At 39.5% G+C, this 22,429-nt stretch overlaps 1 protein-coding gene across 5 annotated transcripts; it reads left to right on the forward strand.

Moving 5' to 3' along the window:
• The first annotated feature begins 80 nt into the window (after positions 1–80).
• dpysl2b (dihydropyrimidinase like 2b) lies at positions 81–21,864 on the forward strand. Of its 5 annotated transcripts, none has more exons than XM_079449214.1 (16): positions 81–3,292; positions 3,733–3,785; positions 3,987–4,313; positions 12,380–12,468; positions 12,555–12,739; positions 13,430–13,594; positions 13,738–13,799; positions 13,905–13,985; positions 14,289–14,357; positions 14,462–14,582; positions 15,271–15,427; positions 15,621–15,762; positions 15,969–16,139; positions 19,351–19,530; positions 19,747–19,912; positions 19,993–21,864. In XM_079449214.1, the coding sequence occupies exons 3-16, from the start codon at positions 4,071–4,073 to the stop codon at positions 20,082–20,084; spliced, it is 1,923 nt and encodes a 640-aa protein (XP_079305340.1). In that variant the 5' UTR covers positions 81–3,292; positions 3,733–3,785; positions 3,987–4,070; the 3' UTR covers positions 20,085–21,864. The 5 variants fall into 5 exon arrangements, with proteins under 5 accessions (XP_079305340.1, XP_079305341.1, XP_079305343.1 ...); XM_079449215.1 differs by having other exon boundaries at positions 3,733–3,780; positions 4,043–4,313; XM_079449217.1 differs by having other exon boundaries at positions 81–2,349; positions 3,733–3,780; positions 4,043–4,313.
• Positions 21,865–22,429: the final 565 nt, after the last annotated feature.

The raw sequence follows: 22,429 nt of genomic DNA on the forward strand, positions 1-22,429 counted from the left end.
TTATTTTTTATGTTTTTATAACATTGATCTCATTCTATTACATCATTCTATTTCAGAAACATGGATTAAAGTCAAGCAGATTATCTGTTTATTCTTATAATTTGTTAGAAACTTCATTTTGCAACATATAATATTCTGCTGTGTTAATACTTCTCTTAAAGAGACAGTTACCCCTAACAATTTCATTATTTCAAACCTCTTTGACTTTTCTTTTTCTGCAGAATAGAAAAAAAATATGTTTTTTCGCGGAATGTTGGTAGAACATAGACCCCCATTGACCTCTATTGTATCCACACAAAACCATTAAGACATTTCTTAAAATATCTTCTTTTGTCATACAGCCATATCAATTAATAAATGATGACATCATTTTTAGTTTCGGGTAAACTATCCCTTTAAATTGTCAACACATTTTTCTGGGCTCATTGTTATTAGTAGTACATTTACATGTAGGCGTTGGTTTACTTTTAGTATCAACAAGTGTCATTATTATTGCGCATACATAAACTTCAGTGTTTTTATTATGAATGGCCTCTTTCGATTTGGCCCAGTACAACCTAGCCATGACCAAGTGACCACCCATTTAACTGAACAAAGACACAACACATAGGAGCAGTGCATCATTTCATAATAGCGATCTCAAGCACGTGTCTGGGAATTTGACCCGGGGCCTGTAGCTAAACAAACTCAGGGTTACAGGATTCGTTTTGGGTTGACAAAACCAAACCTACGTGATCAAGCTTTGTTCGTACCATGAAGCAGCTCACAGAGTTTCTTTGTCAACTCAAGCTTTGATCAACATGGATAGAGGGAGTTCTGTATGTTTCTCAGGAAATAATAATGCGCAACTATTAGTAACACAAAAAAAGTATTTCAGCCACAGAGTAATAGGCCTACTGTTTCTGCAGTCTACGCAATTATAGTAAGGTAAATACTACAGTAATGTAATATATGTGACGTGTTCCCCCACAGTAAGAAAATATGCTGCCTTGTATTAGTTATCACTTAGTTTACTTTAATGAGGGTGAAGCACACAATGACCTCCGAGTTAAAGAGATAATTGTAATGATGCAGTGAGATCTAGATCATAAACTGCTCCGGAGCAGGTTAGCCGTGCGGCCTAAGTTACCATGGCGATGAACACCGATTAAAGCCGAGCTACTTTCATGGTACCTAAAACCCAGGGTTGGCACAAACTAATCCTTAACTTACCTTACTAGCCACCTAAACCGGCTTCATGGTGACTTCTGCAGCTTTCATAGTTCTGCTATGATTATTATGGTGCCAGAGGGGACAATAGTCAGTCTGGTCTAATGGAGGAATACGTCTGTTGTCCTTGTATAATATCACTACATTCATTAGTGTGTGCGCATTCTCTTTGCAGTGTGAACTGAGACATGTTCATGCCTACATATTTAAAATGCCTGTTGTGTGTTTCAGTTTATGGGATATTATGGGGTTTTCACACCCCTTTGCTTAAATAGCTAAAGTATACCAGTGCAAATTAAATGAGTTATGAGGGACTTTAAAATTAATTTTATTAGTTTTGAAGCAATGCATGAAAGTTGAACGGAAACATATTACTAAATCTACTCCGTTCTTTGATTGCGTGTGAAATAAGATTGATTTGTACTATATTATTTACGGGTGTTGCATGCATTTACTCACAGCTAAGAGGCTGAAAACCAATTAACCATTGTTTGAAAATTGTGTTCACCTGGTTAATTTAAATTTCAATGACTCCGTTTAGATGGACTCGAAGAGATGAGAAGGGAATCTAAAGCATGACGCAACTGCCCTCTAGTGGCAGAGATGGGAAACGGGGTGTGTCAAATTCTGAGTAATATCTTGAGTAAAAAATTATCACCAGTTTTCCCAAAACGTGTATCTGTTTTGTGCACATTTGGCTTTTTTCCCAGTTTCCGTCTCTTAGGATCCTTCTTTGAGGATTCCTTTCAGGAATTATTTGTAGCGCACAGCTGAAACCAAACATGATGAGTCAGTAATAGCTGCCACATCCCAGCCTGTAAATCTCTATTCTTTACATATTTGAGTTTCACATCATTCAGCACATTCATGTCTAAACGAGTCAATGTTCAGCGGTGTTTGCTTTGTTAATCAACTGGGCCATTTTAATCTACTTTGTGTCGAATGTTCAGAATCACATGGTAAGGCTCTTTGAAATAAACAAAAATGTAATAAGCAATTCTGTATTTCACTATGCTTAGTTTTTTTTTCAGTTTGAGTATGTCTTGGATTCCAGTAACCCATAGCAACTGCAGGAGCTGTAGAGGGAGGAGCAGAAAGTGCATTTGCAGTGCGGTGATTGGCTGAAACAGGTGTTCTGAGGTTGAATGATGACGATAGTGCCTTTTGTGTGTGTGTTGTGATTTTTTTAATGTAAAAATGTAGAAAGTTTTCTGTGATTATAAGGTTAAAAAAATAGGTTTAGTGAAACTCGTACACAGTGCTCAGCCTTCACATTGGGATGCACTATTATGCCTCCCCATAAGTCCCCATGAAACATGGCAACACAAGGCTTGCATGCGTGTGTGTGGTTGCTGTAACACAAGACCATTATCACAGATACGTAATGACCCACGGGGACCACTATGTCAGAAATTAAATATATGTTAACTCGTTGCTGCATCACACTGTACATCCATGCCTGCAGTTTGATTTGAAGATCTTCAATGATTTGCACAATGATCCGTTGTCCCTTTTGTTTCCCAAACTTAATGTCTCACTGTTTCCCCCCAATGCAACAGCCTGCGAAAACAGTAGTCAAAGCAACTCTTTTGAGCGGGTTGGGGCAGAAGTTGTTGTTATGGAAACTAGGCTTTGGGATCTATTATGGCGAGACCTCTATAGAGGAACGAACAATATAGGCTTGTGTCTGCAGTGGACGAAATGGAGTGTGGAAAAACACACCAGGTGAACCAATAATAGCTCCTGCTTAAAAATACTTAAAGGGATAGTCCACCCAAAAATGAAAATTATAGCTGTATGGATGTCTCAGTTCAGTTGAACACAAAAAAAGATATTGAGAAGAATGCTAACTGAGATTTCTGAAGTTGTCAAAATATGGTAGTTAAAAGAGCTCCAGAACTTTTCCCCTAAATTCTTCAAAAGACATTGTGTGTTTAATAGAACAAAAAAGATATATAATATTTTTTCTACTATGGTTGTCAAAGATGTCCCAGAAATATTAGTCGCATTCATCCAAATATCTTTCTTTGTGTTTAACAGAACAAAGAAATGAAGGCCTATACATTTTTGGAACAACTCGAGGGTGAGTAATTCGTGACAGAAATGTAATTTTTGGTGCACTATCCTTTTAATAAACCTAACCATGGGTTGTATTAAGTCAGAAGCTCATCTAATAAATTGGTCCATGTAACCAGTTTAATGATTCGCTACGCTTATTTCCCTCGCGGGTGACGCGCGTAGTGCTGAACGGACAGCGCCCTTAACTTTTAACCTGCATGGGCGTGGCGCTTCAACTCTCCAAATGATTCCCGAAGACCCCCAGAACATAAAACAATTACATTTTAATCCAGTCTAGTGCTTTAAGCAAGCTTCATACACACGCCAATCCCATGTTCACCAATGATGTGTCCGATGCTTTTGCGCAGCACAATAGTCATGAAGTGGAAAAGAGAACCTTCAGATATGGACGTTCGATCTTTAACCCTTAAAACCCCGCATCACTTCCGCTTTTTTTCTTCTCAGCTTTCCAGCAGAGCGTCACATCTTCATCCTTCCGATCGCACGCCCGCTGTACGGTAACATTGGCTGTCTACCTGGCATCGCTTCTATAGATATAATGCTTTAGATACTGTCCGTCAATGCATGTGTTGAATTGAATAAAAATGACGTGTTGCATGAGTACGGTTATTTGCGTTTATTTTTGTAAATTTGTATTGTTGAACGAATTGTTCATTGAAGGGTTGGGCAGTTGTGATGAACAGCATGTCAATGTGCAGGTCTGGAAGGTGTGATTGTGGACATCATCTTCCGATTTACATGCCTTTGCATTCAGAGTTCTGTGAGAATATTTACCGAGAGAAATGTCTGCTGCCGGCGATGCCCTCTTCCACAACATGGGAAGCTCCAGTCCCAACCAGCCTCGACAGAAATTCTGTGGCATGTTCTGCCCGGTGGACGGTTCGACAGACCCCAAGACGCTGGACGATTCGCTGTCCTCCGGAAGAGGTCGAGTGATAGAGAGGCAGAGAGATATCTCCAAACCACGAAAGGTTGAGATCAGAAGAAGTACCGGTAAAGAGATTCTCCAGAACCTAAACGACGAGGTAAGAGCTGCAGGGGATTGTGCATTGTCATGCGGGTGGAAACGCCTTTAATTGGGTCTGATTACTCCTATATTATTCACGTATCGTGTTTAGTCTGATCTAGCTTTTCTTTCTAACAATAACCTGTGGAAAGTTTGGCTCTTTTGTGGTTTGATTTTCACGACAATATAGGAATGTTTATTTATTTCCATGCTGCTTTCAAAATATTAGCTAAAATAAAGGGAACTCCGTATAGTTATGAAAACATACTTCATTATTTTTTAATTTATCAATTTATTACTTGTATGATTTTAAAGTAAAAATTAAAAATATACTGACCCCAAACTTAGCTTTGTGTATTTGTACACCAAGAGTGCCGTGTGGTTGTCAAGTTAGAGTGCTTTCCTTCAATAAGATATTAACTGTGATGGGGCTCAGTGAGTTGAAATCACAAATTATTTTTTATTTTAAAATAAGCTATTACATCATCAACAGAGTCCAAATTGGATGCAACATCATTTCTACCTTCATGCTCTGTACTTTAACTTTGTACTCTTTATGTTTGCTTATTTTCTTGGGTTGACTACCTTCTTTTGTTATGAACCATGCTGTCGCCATTAACGGATATACAGTATTAGTGTTTTACAAATGAGAGAGCATTCAACATTTTGTCTTATCCGTTTTCTTTATAGACCATTTTGCATGATGTAGATACTGGTCCAGAAGCACTTTTATAATCTTACACATATAATTCAATCTTGATGTTTCTTTCACATTTCGATTCAGTTATAAATGTTTTGTAGGTTTTATTTTATTCCATCTGTTTGGAGTATTATGAAACAGGAAGTTCTTTTGGACTAGCATTGGATAAGCATTGTTAACATTTTCCAAAGTGGTCTATACATAAAGGTTGAAAGTTGAAAATTGTCAGCACACATTTTTATTTGCAGAAAATTATTTAAAAAACATTACATTTTGTAAATGAGATCCACAAGCACTTATTTAGATCATTTTCAAAACGACAGGTCTTACTCCTTGGAGCCAAGTAATCCAAGCTGTTATATGTGTCCATTGATAGCTGTGATGCAGTAACTATAGTTACGAGGCAATAATGCTGAACGATGATTGAAGTACCCCCATCAGGCCTTTAAGAGCAGTACATTGGGATCTGTTACAAAGTTTATCACTTTGCTTTAATAATAACATTTATAAATCGCATAAACATTTAGACAATGTATACACCAGTATTTTTTCTCTTCCACGTCAGCTGAGTGCAAGTATTCCTAATTGAAATGATTTGACTTTTATACACGGTGACATGATACTACTATCTAAAAACTGCCATGTCACCAAGTCAAGCAAACGGGAAATTGCTTAGTGTTCGACAAATGTGATTTGAAGCTTTTTCCTCACCGATGACTGCAAAAATCACTAGTATGTTTAGGTTAACTGCATTGAAACACCCTGAAGGATAAAGGCATGTAACCTTATCGCTTTGTAAACATAATAAAAATGATGTCAAGACATAATATTGGGAATAAAGCGTCATTGTGTGTACAAATACGGGACATATTGCAAGCAGGTGTCCTGTTAATTTTACAGGACGGATATTTTACATCAGTGCTCATGACTATACACAGATAAAATATTAAAATGACTTTTATTTGCATTCAGTTTGATTTAAATTAGAATGCAGTCATGTTTTTTATTTTTACATGATATTGTCTGAAGCGAGTGGTCACCCTCTCTGGATCCGGTGTCCGGCCTCTGGGAGGAGCTGTCCAGGGCGGGGTTGTGCGCATGCGCGCTGCTCTCCTCTGTGAAAATCTCGTTTTGTCTCTCAGTCAGTCTGTGGACTTGGTGCATCAGTGGAGAAAGAGTGAGGAGAGGAGATATTGGGCGCAGGTCCTTTGTCTTTGATTCACAGCGCTTTTGCGTCCCCCATTCGGCTCTTTGTATCACCGGTCTCGTCTGAGCTCAGTCATTTCCCCTCCCAAAGCAGACCTCTGCATCCATTATCGCAGCGGTAACGGTTCGTCAAAGGGAATAAAGCGTCACGAAGATGTCGGGCTATCAGGGCAAGAAGAATATTCCCCGCATAACCGTGAGTTATGGAATATCTTCTTTCATTATTGGTTTTGAAAAATGTCTTGAGAATTATTGTATTAAATTGACGATGTCGACTCTCAACAGTCGCCAAACGACGGCTATGCGCGTGGATTAAACGCGTCCGTCGGGTCGAGCCGGTAACGCAGAAGCCCTTGCCGCTAAGACTTGACGTTTTCAGCGAAGTCGAGCTGTCAAAGTCTTTGATATATTTGTCTTGTTAGCAGCAATGCAGCACACACCCCATCTACACCCGGAACGCTCCCGTTATTATTAAACGAAGCTGTCCACGCCTGATCGTTACGCGCGTTTCGGTTCTCCTGCGTCGCGACGCTTGCAGCATACGCCTATGTTGTATTGCTATTAGGGTTACAATGAATCATACCATTCAAATCATTTAAACCGAAAGGCAATTTCTGCGACTCCCAGCATGTGTGACGCGGAGGAAACGCACGGAACCGGTTGCGTACGCGATTCTTTGGTGACACGGCGGCGCTCTTTGTTTTAGGACCGTCGCGGCTGCTGAGGCCAATGTGATGGATTTCCGCGGTTTGGGTTTTGTTTAAGAGATGAACCTGCGGTCGTTCGTGGTCTTCTCGTCTAGCTCACTGAAAAGTCGCCCGTGGGATCATGGCGAAACGAGGGAGCGGTACAGGATAAGGGAAAATAACGGATGCAAACGTGGGAAAAATGATCTAATTTCCTTCCTCGGGCCCTTGCCTTTATTATAATGGATATGGTGGAAGTCACCCTGTATATTTCTGCATACAGTGCAGTGCGAGCTCCACCAATCTCACAATAGATCAGACATTTCAAGCTTCCCCACCCGCAGTGAATATGATAATATAATCATCAAGATGTCTAAATGTGCTTGGTTTGGGGATTATTTTACTAGTCATGTATTGTGGAAATAACTGGAGATTTCACAGAGCTCGGCCGAAGGCGGGTGTGCCTTTGTTTCTTTTCAATGGGAGGACTTTTAGCTGGGGTTTGGGGGGAGTTTTAAGGCACCCTTTCGGATTCTCCAGGCCGTTAAAGGAGAAATAGGTACGCTGCGGTTTACATCCAGCATGTTCAGGAAACCACGTTCAACAGCTCTTGGTGATCTAAGAGGATGGAGTCAAGACGGCCCAAGGCTACATCCCTTGGCACGCGCAGAATTTCCGGCGGAAAAAGATCAAATCCAAATATATTCAAAATATAAAAGTGGAAATTATCATGGAATAATGAAGGACAAACCACTCTCTGCATGAGAAAAAATGCTTGTGGAGATATTCAAAGCTGTATATGCCACACCCCTACACAATGGCTGTCCTTCAGTGTTGTGTCTGTGCCAGATTAGCAAAATCTACAGTAAAGAGAAAGGAATTTACACTCGACCGTCGATTCGTTGATTGACATCGAATGCATTTCTTGCACGTTGATATCTCGGTCCGTAGTCACTCACGGCTTGGCTTCGGTCTGTAGCGGAATGAATGTACCGGATTGCACACAGTGGACCTCCCAAGCACACCGCGACCCGAAGACCCCACGCATAAATATTGTCCTCAGAAAGGCTTCAGCACAATTTGGTGAATCGTTTTGGCAAGAGTTGTACATCAGAAGGGCAGACAGTGATATTAAGAGCAATGTGCAGCTATTCTCACAGACAATACACAAACACAGATATAGATACCATCATATTGTCTGATTTTGAGATCATTTATTGAACTCATAGATTGAGTTTGACTGTATTTTCTGTACCGCAAAGGTCTCCTGCACAAATGGACACAGGCGTGGTCTGAATACACACATGTGTCGCACACACAGACACAAGCATATGGCTTCATTGCCGGTGTGATGGAGGGTTGCTGGAATGGTTAATGGGTGGGTCTGGGCAGGCCAGCTGCATTGGTCAGCTGCGCGGACAGGCGGAGGAGGGTGACACCTTCTTGGGCCTCATTAAAGATGAATGTTAACTTGAATTCACCACCTGCCTGCTCACTTTTAGCTTAAGTTATGAGGTCAGATTTCAGGAAGCAATACGTTTTTGTTTTTTTATATTCATTGAATGTTTTGTTAAATAATTTCGTAGACACTAATAGAAATGTGATAAGCAGTGAGTATTGGGAGTGGTTTTATCATGGGTAAGGGGTGTTTGGAGTCATTTTTAACATGTTAATACCTCTAAATACTGACTTTAAGTAATATTTACTTATTTTCATTTTTTAGAGCATTTACATTAGAACGTAAACATGATTAAATATGAATCTGCATGAATCACCCAATGATCCTTCCTTTGCTATTTAGTTTATTCTGGTGTCTACGACGCCCAATAAAACACAAGTATCTGGTTGCCATGGCAACCACAGCAGCTCCATTGCAAACTAGTGCGCTGTCCCAGAATGCTCGGCTGACCCGTAGTGTCTCGTGCTCACCCCCACATACATCAGAATTTCAGCTCTTACTCGAACCGTCTGCCAGGAATGTGTTTTTCCTCCGGACACATTACATACAGGATTTCCCCATTCAACAACATAGTGAGCGGCTGTGTTTGTAAAAACAAGCATGCTAGTTATACTGTAAGCATGCATGCACACTACCTGCCAAACACACTCGTTGACTTTTCTTTTAAGAGGATGATATGGAGATCAGCCTGGCAGTTGAACCAGATTCTGCCTCTCAAAATCCATTTCTGTTTTCTAAACAAGTGACGGGTGGAATTGCAGTTGGTTATCCCCATAGAGAGAAAGCCAGGCAGCTTGGATTAGTACGTCAACAAGATTGATTTTGCACTTGGAATGTAGATAAATATAGGACGACTCACTTAGCATTACTATATTGGTCTTTTCTGCTTCTCAAAATGTTTATGGCACAGACATTATTTTATTTTCAGGGCTGTCAAACGATTAATCGTGATTAATCGCATCCAGAATAAAAGTTTGTGTTTATGTGTACTGTGCAAACTCATTTTGTAATTACAAAATATACACCTAAAAGTAAAACATACACAGACATACATGTATATATATATATATATATATTTAGAAAATATTTATATGTGTATTTATTTTTATTTACCAATAATTTTAAATATATAGTTTTAGATATAGTTATATTATGTTATCTTTTTTATATTTTCCCACAAACATATGCATTTATGTGTATGTATTTATAAATACAAAATGAATAAGCCCAGTACACAGACATAAACTCACGATTAATCGTTTGGCGCACTATTTATTCATTAGTTATTACATTATTTTCTGCATTGATTTTGTTGCAAAAGGTGTGTCAAATTGAGCACAAAATGCATTACTGCACTCTTATTGGTAGTTCAAATCCAAAATATGAAACCAGCAAACAATAGGAGGGATAAAAAAGGTCTGTGAATGACTGGTGTATTCATTGGAAGTCTGTGGTACTCCATGTGGCTCATATCGAATGTCTACCCCGCTTGGTTTGATAAGTGTGTGTCATTATGACTTTGTTTTAAAAGGTCTCATTCGAGGGTTAAACAGTACTTAGAAACTGCAGACAGCGTGTAACAATTTAGGCATGTTTGGCAAAGCCATCCTGCAGATATGGAAAATGGGACTTAACCCAGAAGCATTTACAAATGACTAATGGCAAACATTCAAACATACACGTTCATTTATGGCAGACAGTGGTTAAGCTGTGGTTTAAAACTATAACATTCAGAGCACAAGAGGAAAGACAAATGTATGTTCTCAATAAGTTCAACACAAACAGCAATTTAAACTCTTCTTATTAACATTTTGACCAGATTGATGATGTCATGATGCTTTAGCGCAGTACGTCGGCTGTGATTGGTCGGTGATTGCCTGGTTTATGTAATGGATGTTATGAAGCAGCTGTTCGGTGTGGCTGACCGCCAAAGCCACATGGATGGTCTCAGAGGCCCATGAGCAAAGATCCAAACACATAAAGTTCTGCTATGATAAAGCATTGTTGCGATGTACAATCTTTGTTATATAAATTACATTCCCAAAAGTTGATATTGATGTGTCTGTAAACTTACTAAATGCTGTGGAAATTCACCACCGGTGCATTCTATGTTTCTTTTCGGTCATATTTGGCTTGTTTATGTCATCCAGAGATGTGTAGTAGATGTCAGGACACTGTAGTATTTGCTTTAATCACAAAGTGAATTAGGGCAGGGCCTGAGAATCCACCCAGGGCCTCACGTTGCCGGGTTGCCAACAGGCACGCATAGAGGCAGAAACGCAGACAGAGGCGCCTTTGTCCCCTCACGATGCTGAGGGCCTTGTGACTGGAATTGTTTCACTGTTCCCCTTTCAGAAAAATGAAAGTTGTGCTGGGGTTGAATGTAAAGTGAATTCTAGATGGGGATGGTTGTACTGGGGTGTCTGGACAAATACCGTAGACATGCTCAGTGGTGTTGTGAAAAATCGATTCGTCTTTATATCATTCATTTATGCTTGATAAATAGTTGTTTTTTATCGGTTTTATGATACACTTGACACTTTGCATAATACAGAAGCACAGCTTTCTTTTGTTTACTAATCAGCAATTAAAACTTTACTAAAATCAACTTTTGCAGGTGTTTAGGGCAATTTCCTGTATATCTTTTATTTAGATGTGATATGTGTCAAAAAGTCCTATTAACCTAAAATAGCTGGGGAGTCAGTCCTCGATTTGGCCACAAGGTAGTGGGATATCAAATAACTGAATGTTGTATTTAAGATTACTTTGTTGATACAGATTCAAAACACTTTTGTTTACAATTATTGTGCTTTACAACTAAGTGTTCACAGGTGACATTGTGTTGCATGTTTCGTATACTAACATGATTGAATCAAATATACTGTATGTGAGTAAATATGTATGTATATTACTGTATGTTTTTATATCATTATATATAAATAAAAATATATTAATACAAAATATATTCAAATACTATAACATTATTATAATTTGATAAAATTTTATTTAATTATGAAAAGGTCAATTTTGTCATTTTTGTAGGATCTATTATTAGAATTTACATAACTATGTGTTCAAAGGTGTTTGAAGATCTTACATAATAAAGCGATGGGTTTTTATTACCTTAGAATGAGCTATTTCTATCTACATAAACATAACATGGAATTCACCATGTTGTTTCTACTGTAGCTTTAAACCAGAGGTTAGGCCCCCTTTGTGTAGAGAGCATCACTTTGCGGCCCCAAATAAAGATTTATAATCTTAAAACTTAGAACGTAAATTAAGTCCAAAACATATTCATATAAAATCCGGAAATATTAATTATTTGGGTTTGTGGACTTATTTTCTGATGTTTGCCTACAATTTATGATAAATGTATATTTATTCATTTTACACCATCGACATATCGACAGCGTGAAAAAGGCAGATATACCGATGGTTTATTTATTAACTGCATGGAGGCAATAACGCAACGTTTTTCTCAGAGCAAAGTTATTAAATAGCAACAGCACAGACTTATTTTAAGTTAATTAAATGGCCAATGTTAAGTGAAATATGAGTTAATGTTGTTCATTAAATAAATATTGAATAGCAAAAATCACCTTTGAAGAATGTCATGTTGTCTTATCTTAACTTGTGCCTCTCTTAAAATGTTAAATGGATCCAAATCATGTTTGGTAGAATTATTTTAATGCAGAAAAAAACTAGTATTGCAAAGTACCATGCCATTGACTAATATCGAATTCGGACGATATGAGTTTATGAGACCAAATCTTGAAGAAATGAAGCAGTATGTTTACAGCACACATCTTTGTTTAACCGAGCACAGTGAAGCGCAGTGTTAGATAAATGTTTTACGATGAACATGTGTTTATAATTGTGAAAGCCACAGAACTCACCGATGCTTCTTATGAAGAATGTTGGTGTTGATACGATTGGGCTTAAATCTGTAATTGGCTAAATTCTGCTGTGATAAGTCGATTTGTAGCCGATTTACTTACTTTGATACTAATGCTGCTTGTATGTCTCTGCAGAGTGACCGTCTCCTGGTTAAAGGAGCTAAGATTGTCAATGATGATCAGTCCTTCTGTGCAGACATTTATATGGAGGATGGCTTGATCAAGTAAGTGTGACAGATAGCTTTCTATCATATATAACAGATTTAAAAATTTAATTATTATATAACATTACAAATGTTGTGCTTTACAGGCAAATAGGAGAGAATCTGATAGTGCCCGGCGGGGTGAAAACCATTGATGCCTACGGACGTATGGTTTTGCCGGGTGGCATCGATGTGCACACACGTTTCCAGATGCCCGACAGGGGCATGACTGCAGCGGATGATTTCTACCAGGGCACCCGTGCTGCCCTGGCCGGAGGAACCACCATGATCCGTATGTGTGTTTTTGTAACACTCCAATGACTTTCCTTTGACAATTTTAGTATTCAGTAGTATTTCAATTATATGTGCTGTTTGTGCTGTGCTGGCTTTAGTAACTATTGCTATTTTATTTATGTGGTAATGTTGTTGATGACCTAATCAGGAAGAAAAGTAAATATGACTATGCTATTTTTAATTAAAATCCTAAGTTTAAGATCATTATCAAGTCTTTATTTGGGGGGCCACAAAGCAATGCAACTCGCACAAGAGGGGCCTTGCAACGAAAAGGTTTGAGAACTGCTGGCTTTGATCGTCTCTGTAGTGAAGTTTACTTGACAGCACTGCAGACATAATGGATACAGTGAGCTATAAATAGCACATAAGACAAAGATAGTTCACCCAAAAATTAAAAATCTTTTATCATTTATTCACTCAATGTCATTTCAAACCTGTATGACTTTCATTCTTCTGCAGAACATAAAAGAAGGTATTTTGAAGAACGTTGGTAAGCAAACAACATTGACTTCCATTGGACATAAACCACTGAGACATTTCACAAAATATCTTCTTTTGCGTTCCACAGAACAAAGAGGAAAAAGCAAGTTTGAAATGACATGACAGGATCAATTTTTTTATTATCATCAAAGGGGCAGGGTTTTTTCTTCATGAGGTCTTTAATATCTGTTTATGTGTGTTTGAACAGTCGACCACGTGGTGCCGGAACCAGGAACAAGTCTGATCTCAGCCTTTAATCAGTGGCGTGAATGGGCGGACAGCAAAGCCTGCTGCGATTATTCTCTCCACGTGGACATCACAGAATGGCACAAAGGCATCCAGGAGGAGATGGAGGCTCTCGTCCAAGATCACGGTAAACAACTGTCAGCATCTGCCGCGCCATTCGCCCAGAGCTGCCGTACTGACTCCATCAGCCAGGAATTTCACTGTTCCTCTCTTTCAGCTCATATCTCACCGACTCCCCTCTGTAATCTCATACACCATCTTTGTGTGCAGGAGTTAACTCCTTTCTCGTCTACCTGGCTTACAAAGACGTTTTTCAGCTCACTGACTCACAGGTACGACGTTCATGTTACTGGCTTTGGCTTGAGGAATAAATTCTAGTTCTCTACAACTAGCATTTAAGAGTTGGTGTTTGTCTGTGTGTGTCTCTTTACCTGCAGATCTATGAAGTGTTCAGTGTAGTTCGGGATCTTGGGGCCATCGCTCAAGTCCACGCCGAGAACGGAGACGTCATAGCCGAAGTAAGATCTGAAGAGCGCATGGTCCAACATTCAGCTCCCATTCTCAGTTACTATTAACAATAAGCTGTTTGAAGATGTTAAATCAAAACACGTTTCTTACAACCAACACTCTGACTTTATACTAGCAGGCAAAACCCAAGCAAACTTGAGGTCAATATATCTGATTCCAGTTGACTTTTGGCCCATCGTTTTGTATTTTTATTATGAACTATGAACTTGAGATTATGACTGTTATTATTTGAAGAATGAAATTCCTCTCATTTTTTTCTGGTTGTCTCTTTCACCTTCTCTTTTCTTCGACAGGAACAGCGTAGGATCTTGGAGTTGGGAATCACTGGACCAGAGGGACACGTTCTCAGTCGTCCAGAAGAGGTAGGCACAATGATTTCTGGGAAAACACAGTTGCCCAGTTTCTCTTTAAACGTAGCTTTTTTGAAATGCTCGGATGGATGGAGATGGGTTTGTGGCTTGTTTAGGTGGAGGCGGAAGCAGTCAACCGCTCCGTAACGGTGGCCAATCAGACCAACTGCCCCCTTTACATCACCAAGGTGATGAGCAAGAGTGCCGCTGATGTCATCGCTCAGGCCAGGAAGAAAGGTGAGATACTTTATACTAGACATTATTTATATTAGATGTATTTATATTAAATTGTAAAAGTCAAGCTTTTTCACTAGTGTTCTCAAATGTTTGAGCTAGAAGGCGTCTGCCCAGGTGATAAATGATCTAACTTGATGTGAAGGGATAGTTCACCCAAAAATATAAATTTTGTCATCATTTCTTAACCATCATGTGAATTAAAACGTCACTCTTTGTTCTGTGGGACACAAAAGAAGATATTTTGAAATATGTGTACAGTGGTTTTGTGTACATACAATGGAAGTCAATGGAGGGAGTTTGTTCGGTTACTCAGATACTTAAAATGAGGTTGAATAAATTATGAAATAATTTTTATTTTAGGGTGAACTGTCCCTTTAAGATGACTTTCATAGAAAAATTCAACATTCAAAACATGTAAATAGACAGAACATTGTGAAGTGGTTTGAGCTAATCCCACTTTCTTCATGCCATTAAAATGAGGTATTTTAAGACTGGACGCCGAGGCAGGTTTTATGAGCAAGAATGACTGCAGTCCAGCAAAAATCACACACGCAGCATGCTATGATTCAGCTGTTCTTGGCTAGACAAAAATAAATTACATCATAGTGGTCCGGCCCTAAAATTAGGCAAGGGAATAACAGTAAAATTATATGTGCTGTTGTTAATTCAGTATCATTCAACCATTTAGGCACCGTAGTGTATGGAGAGCCAATCACAGCCAGTGTCGGGACTGACGGCTCGCACTACTGGAGCAAGAACTGGGCGAAGGCCGCCGCCTATGTCACGTCTCCACCCTTGAGTCCGGATCCGACCACGCCAGACTACCTAAACTCACTGTTGTCATGGTATGAGCCCTCATAGGTTTTCATCTAGCGGATGAGAATATGAGTTTAAAATGTTTTCAGTGCACCATAGCAACCACATAGCATCGCCCTTGAAATGGTCCACATAAGGAGAATTATAAGGCACACTAAATGTAAAAAATGTAAATGATTTGATCAGACTAATTTATTGTCTCTTTACACCTGCACGCTTCAGTGGAGACCTGCAGGTCACAGGAAGTGCTCACTGTACCTTTAATACCGCTCAGAGAGCTGTGGGTAAAGATGACTTCACCCTCATTCCTGAAGGAACCAACGGCACAGAGGAAAGAATGTCTATCATCTGGGACAAATGTGTGGTGAGACAGAAATCCTAATCGGATGACGTGTAATCACGATTGAGAACATTAAATCCGGCAGTGCGATTTTGTTTACAGTACCGGACCTTCCCGCAATTTTATAAACAACTTAGTCTGTAGTCGTGTGAATCTGAATGTTTTTAGCTGAATAGGAAAGCAAATACACGTGGACGTGACACTGGAGGTGTATCTCACTTTGGCCATAGGTTACTGGAAAAATGGACGAGAATCAGTTCGTAGCTGTTACCAGCACCAACGCAGCCAAGATCTTCAACCTGTACCCGCGCAAAGGTCGCATCGCAGTGGGCTCGGATGCCGATCTGGTTCTCTGGGATCCCGACGTCACAAAGATCATCTCAGCAAAGACTCACAATCTGGTGAGTTTTGTTGCCAGCAAACGCTTCGGTACCAAAATGAACTTCCTGTTTACCTCTGTAATAAACACTATAAGAGCAAAAAAGAGCGGGATAACAAATTGAAAAAGTGCACACAGGAGTAGAAATTTCTGCCCTTGATTTTTTTAACAAGGCACACAAAAACACAGGCGTGTTTTTTTACGCCAAAAAATAAATTTGCTCTGCCGCAAGATGTTTGTAAATCCGGCCCTGTGGCAATCGTTGCATGGAAGCAATTCATCACTGCGTATTATTTGAATGAAAACAATGCTTGTTATTAATATCCTTTTCTACGCAAATATGAAATGCATTAGGATAAAATGAAAACAGTATGAAGTCAAATATGTTGCTTAAGTTATTTCAGGTTGTTTCAGTTCAGAGGTCAAAACGACGAGCTTAATTCCAAAAGCATGTGAGAACTGCATTGATACTATAAAAATGTAGTACACCAGTGGCCAGACGTGTGTTTTATTATCTGTGTTGTGCAGATCAGATCGTAGGCATAGACGTGTTTCCCATGAGAGTGATGTAATTCTCGGCTCTTCTGGGGTAATTTGATGTTTCCCCTCTGGTTTGGATGCTTTGGAACATGTAGCTATTTCTGTGCGTACAAGAGGCTGTGCATTAGCTTTCAAGATATTTTATGCTCTATTGGCAACACATTTCTCTGAATTTTTTTGTTAGATTTATGCCGCAGTCACACTAGACTTTGTTCCATTGGCTTCCATTCATACGCATGTGAATGCAGCAGATGGGAACGCAAGCTCATGCGAAAATTTCGTTTGCTGCATTCCAAACTCTGACCTATTAATTCATATCGCGTGAAGATGTGTGATCTAAAGAAGATCGATTCATCACGGCGTGAGCTTTTATGTCAGGTATGAGGGTGGAGAAGAACCCAAGAGCAGGTAGAAGTGCACACAACGAAAAACTTAAATGGTACAAAACAAAAACCCACGATGGGGGAGTAACAGGAAGGTAACTAAAATATAAACACGTAACAAAAGACTTCTCAAAATGTGGCAAAACAAGAAAAAATAATTAATAGTCTCGAAAATAACACTAGACTAAATAATAAACGATATCCAAAAACCGGGCAAGAAATCCAACAAGCCGAGGTTGTTAGTGCTACAAAGACACAGACTTCTGTAATACAAAACGATTCCGCCCAAGACAGCAAACACAAGGGCAATATATAGGGAGACTAACAAAGGATAATTAACAAGGCAGGTGTGGGGAATTAAACAAGGAAACGAGAGGGGCGGGGCCAAAGACACAAAGACAAGACCGGAGAGAACGCATATTATGTCGTGACCGACAATATGTTTCTCTCCACATAAAACACGAGGTTCTGTCATGATCCTGCCACTAGACCAAGAAAGACATGACACGAAGAGGCAGAACCATGACACACTTCAGCTGGAAGAAATGCTTATAATAACAATATCCAACAATCCCATTATGGACAATACAGCTTTGAAATGTTCAATTTAAAGGGATAATTCACCTACACATAAAAATTCTGTCATCATTTACTAGGGGTGTGACGAGATCTCTTACAGTATATCCTAACAATATCCTCACACAATTGGCATGATGGAGTGTTGGGCTCAAAAATTTGGCCATTCTAGTCACATATGCTCCCTAAATTTAACCTGTGCGACCTCAACATATAACTGTAGCTCACATAATTTGTGCAGATATTAGCCTGTTCTGTACATTAATGAAAACAGGTCACACCACAACAAAATGTGAACTCACACAAATGCTCCCAAATACGGCCATTCATAGATAACGTGATTTTCCACCCCACCGTTTTTCTATATGAACATGCGCTAGACGGACAGGTTTCAACGTTCGCGCACATGCCCCGAGTATGCAGCACCTAGTACTAGTGTTTCGGGCGGTTCGGTTTGGAAGCGCTACTGATTCTCCGAAGGCTATGAGGGTTCAGTCAGTGGAGGAAGGAGGATTGACATTGTGATATGATCGCCACCTCTGCTAACACCAGCTCTATGCAAAAGCATAGAGAATACAACCACACCTCTAAAAAAAAAAGCTACGACTGTTAAGACAACAAAGCATAATTTTTTTATTACATTTGAAGTTTAATTTGTTTCATAGAGTACAAGTTGATATTACCTTCTTTGAATTTTGTGTTTTTAATGTGAATAAAATATTTTTTCCCCTATATATTTCATCATTGAGGATTTCTTTAAAAAAGTCTAAAAATCTACCCAGTCTTGTGTCTCGTCTCGTCTTGTGGGATAAGTGTCTCGTCACACCCCTATCAGAACACAAAAAATATCGCTATGACCGGAAGTCATTTATTTTCAATGTGAGCCAGCAGCGGGCAGCGGGGCGGCGCGTCTTGGCAGTTGAGGACGTTGAGGAGAAACTGGTCAACATTATGGTAATGAGCTATGACGCGGTTCAGCGGCAACCAATGGTAAACCACCACCGCTTGAGAGGATTCCAGCGAACGCATTCCTGTAAACTTTGATTCCGACCACATTAGTTACCAAGCAAGATGGAGGAGAGGTTAAACATTGCTGTGACGGGTTTCCCAATAATTGATGTTCACTTAACCATGAACACAATGCGGTCCTTTTAAAATAGAGTTTCCAAGACCACGCCTTAGCATCTTTCTACTACAGCGTTGTTAGCAGGGCGGCCAGAGCGAATCTTTACGATCTCGCCAGCGGCGGTCTGAAAGCACAGTTAGTCTAAAAGTAGTAGAGAAAAATGAAAGTATGTGTGTCTTTGTTATCGGCCTAAGTAAATGCTGTTTTTATGTCTTGCTGTATTGCTTTTAGCAAAGCGCCAGTAGCATTTGGAAAGGGTGGTCACACTTACTTCACCACATACACACACACTGTTAACTTTTATATACTTCCTCCTTCACTGACCTTTAAATTTCAACATTCCTTTTTTTCCCAGTACTGTACATATTACAGTAAAGCATATTGTTTAAATAACCGCCTGAAGATCAATAATGATTTGCACATTTTGCACTGGAATATGATGCTTTAGTGTGTACAAGCAATTATCGAGTAATTCAGCGGAACTGTCCCACCAGGAGAACATACTTTTTGTGTAAAGACATCTTGTTTCATAACCATCTAAAACGAAAGTGTATGTACATTTTCAGCCCCATTTGGTTCGGTTTGTTGATTCTTTTGTCGTCCTCCAGGCAGTAGAGTACAACATCTTTGAGGGGATGGAGGTGCGCGGGGCGCCCCTGGTGGTCATCAGCCAGGGAAAGATTGTACTGGAGGAAGGGAACCTCCACACCACTGAGGGATCTGGACGTTATGTGACCCGTAAGCCCTTCCCTGACTACGTTTACAAGAGGATAAAGGCTCGCAGCAGGGTGAGTGAGACTGAAGTTTAATCTGGACTTCACGTCTACAATGATGGGACCCCCATGGGTTTCCATATCAACAACAAACACTTTTTAGTTTATAAAAGTATACAATAAGTGTACTTCAAGTGTACCAAAACATTTTGTGCACTTCATATTTAGGTATACATAGGTATAAGTACATAAAAGAAGTGTTTAACATAATCATACACCATTGTTCTTCAGCTTGCTGAATTGAGAGGCGTCCCAAGAGGTCTTTACGATGGGCCTGTCTGCGAAGTCTCTGTTACGCCCAAGGTCTTGACCCCCGCATCCTCCGCCAAGACCTCTCCTGCCAAACAAGCTGCTCAACCCGTCCGCAACCTGCACCAGTCTGGTTTTAGCCTTTCTGGTAAGTACTATGAGAATTACAAAAAAGGAGCCAAATTATTTTATTTATAGATAGAAATTTATATTTTTGACTCATTTCAGGTGCTCAGGTTGACGACAACAAACCTCGGCGCAACACCCAGCGCATCGTTGCGCCCCCTGGTGGCAGGGCGAACATCACCAGCCTGGGCTAGTCTCCCTTCAGCCGACAAGAGAACAGGGGTTTGGGGGAGGGATGTCTGTAAATGGAGGTGTTTGCTAAGACCACTGTCCTATTGAGAGACAAACCCTGTATAGGGCCTATAATTCTCCACTTCCCAGACACCCAACCCCTTCCCTTTCGCCCCATCCCTCCTTTCCCCAACACCTACACCACTTCCTGAAGGAGACATCTAGAGAAAAAAGTATTTGCCTCAATCGAAGAAAGACGAAACAATGTAACATTCACATTTGAGCACTTCTGATTGTATGATTTTTATACTGTACTTTCTACACACCATGAGTCATGTGATTATTTTTCTATTTAACTTAATTTGCGTTCGAGGGATCAAGCTTTTGTTAATCATAGTTACTTATTAACAAGACAAGGGTTAGAGTGATGCGCTCCATCACACGAGAATTTGTCGTTATTACTACAGAAATGTCTTATTGGGAATGTCTTTTTTACCCAAGACCAATAATGAACATCTGACCATTGCCTTTTCATGGCATTTAATGCGATCATTTCTGTAGTCAGAAACTAAAAGAGAACTTTCCCTATGATTAACCCACAAGCCTCTGTAATAAAAAAAACGTGTTGTTTTACAAGCAGAGATGTTCAATTAACAAAGAAAGGCTTAGCAACATTGCAACTTAGTTTTTAACTACTTTAGTATGTAAAGGTTTAGAATCAGCAAAAAATGAAGGCTACATTTGGCTGTGAATAAATTGTAAATGGCTTAGCCGCTGTCAGTATATTCTCTGGGAGTCAATTGCAAGCATCCCTTACAAAAATTAACCATGGTTTGTTCTGATAAAAGTGTAATGACCATATATTTGGTGTATTGATTACTATTGCCAACTATTACTATTACTACTCTGAATCAAAACAAGAGATGCACTGATATATCGGCCAGTAATCGATATCGGTTGATAAAAGCAAATGTTCACGCTATCGGACAATAGTTTAAAAACAGCCGATGATCAGGGCCTGTATATCCTGTCAATGAATAGAGCGACAGGAAAATGCAATGAATTTGTGCTCTGCGTGTAGATAAAGTTCAATTTAATGTTCAATATTAATAGTCATTATATATATTAATATAACATTCAGAAAGTAAAAAAATATTATTGTATTTTTCAGAATTGATGTCGGCAGCTATCACTATCGCTTGTATCGGTGCATCTCTTGGTGGTAACCAAGGCTTTACTACAGTTACTATGTTTTCTTGGTTTTTAACCGAACCACGATTAATTTTTGTAACGGATGAGCAGCAGGTGCATTCCAAAACTGCGATTGATGAAAACTCTTTCTTGGTGTCCCATCACTAACATGAGGGATGACACCGACATGAATTTTGAGCCAATAACCTTGTCGCTGTACGTTACAAGTATGCCATAAGAGTCCTGTACTCGAACATTTTACAGTATTAAGTATTTATGCTGTCAACAAATGTGCTACGCTGATAGAAGCTGTGTGTTTTTATGTATCTTTAACTTCAAGCTGTGCCGAGATGTACTTTATGTTTTGAGTACTCTTGCATAAGCTTGTTCATGTCTTTCGTTAAAAAAACTCAAAAGGCTGTTAAATAGCATTAACCGATACAAAGGTGCCAGATGTATCCCTTGACTCCTTTTCGTAGTACTCTTGCAAGACTCGCTACGTCCTTGTTTTTAACGTCTGTTTTCGAACTATAATGAATGCTACGTACTGTCATATCAGAAAAATAAAATAGAGGTACATCAATGAGATCTTCAACAAGTGCTTTTCACTAGAACCATTTGTGTCATTTTCTTCTCATTTGCACTACAGTCGTCCCCTGACAGCAAGAAGGGTTATGCATTGTCCTGCTAGGCTAGCTATATTTCATCTTTAATAGCCAACCACGATTGACATTTTCTGGCTGGTGCTATCGAGTATTTTCACGCCAGACAACAAACGCATCGTAGAAAGTAAAAAGTAGTCATAAAAAGGCTTTAACTGGTTTTAATGTGCCTTGCTTAAAAGATTAGCGGTAGCAGACCGACCCTCTCACCCCTCGCTTTTTTTTCATTTCCTTTAGGTTCGGTCTGGTTTTCATTTCGTAAAGCCATCCTCCAGCTGTTTTCTTTTCCTTTGCACATCGGCGGCAAAGTCTTGGCCCGTAGCATCATTCTCCATTGCTTGTCTTTTCCTCTGTGACTCAAACTACACACATTCATACACGGGCTGCAAGCTTTCAAAGTTTTAAGCACTGATCTTTCCTCTTAAAGGGATAGTTCACCCTCAAAAAAGTCAGCTGTCAGCATTTACATAGCTTTACGTCATTCCAAACCTGTATGAGAATATGTCTTCTGCGGG

The sequence above is a fragment of the Barbatula barbatula genome, assembly GCF_947034865.1.
Source record: "Barbatula barbatula genome assembly, chromosome: 24".
Lineage (NCBI taxonomy): Eukaryota > Metazoa > Chordata > Actinopteri > Cypriniformes > Nemacheilidae > Barbatula > Barbatula barbatula.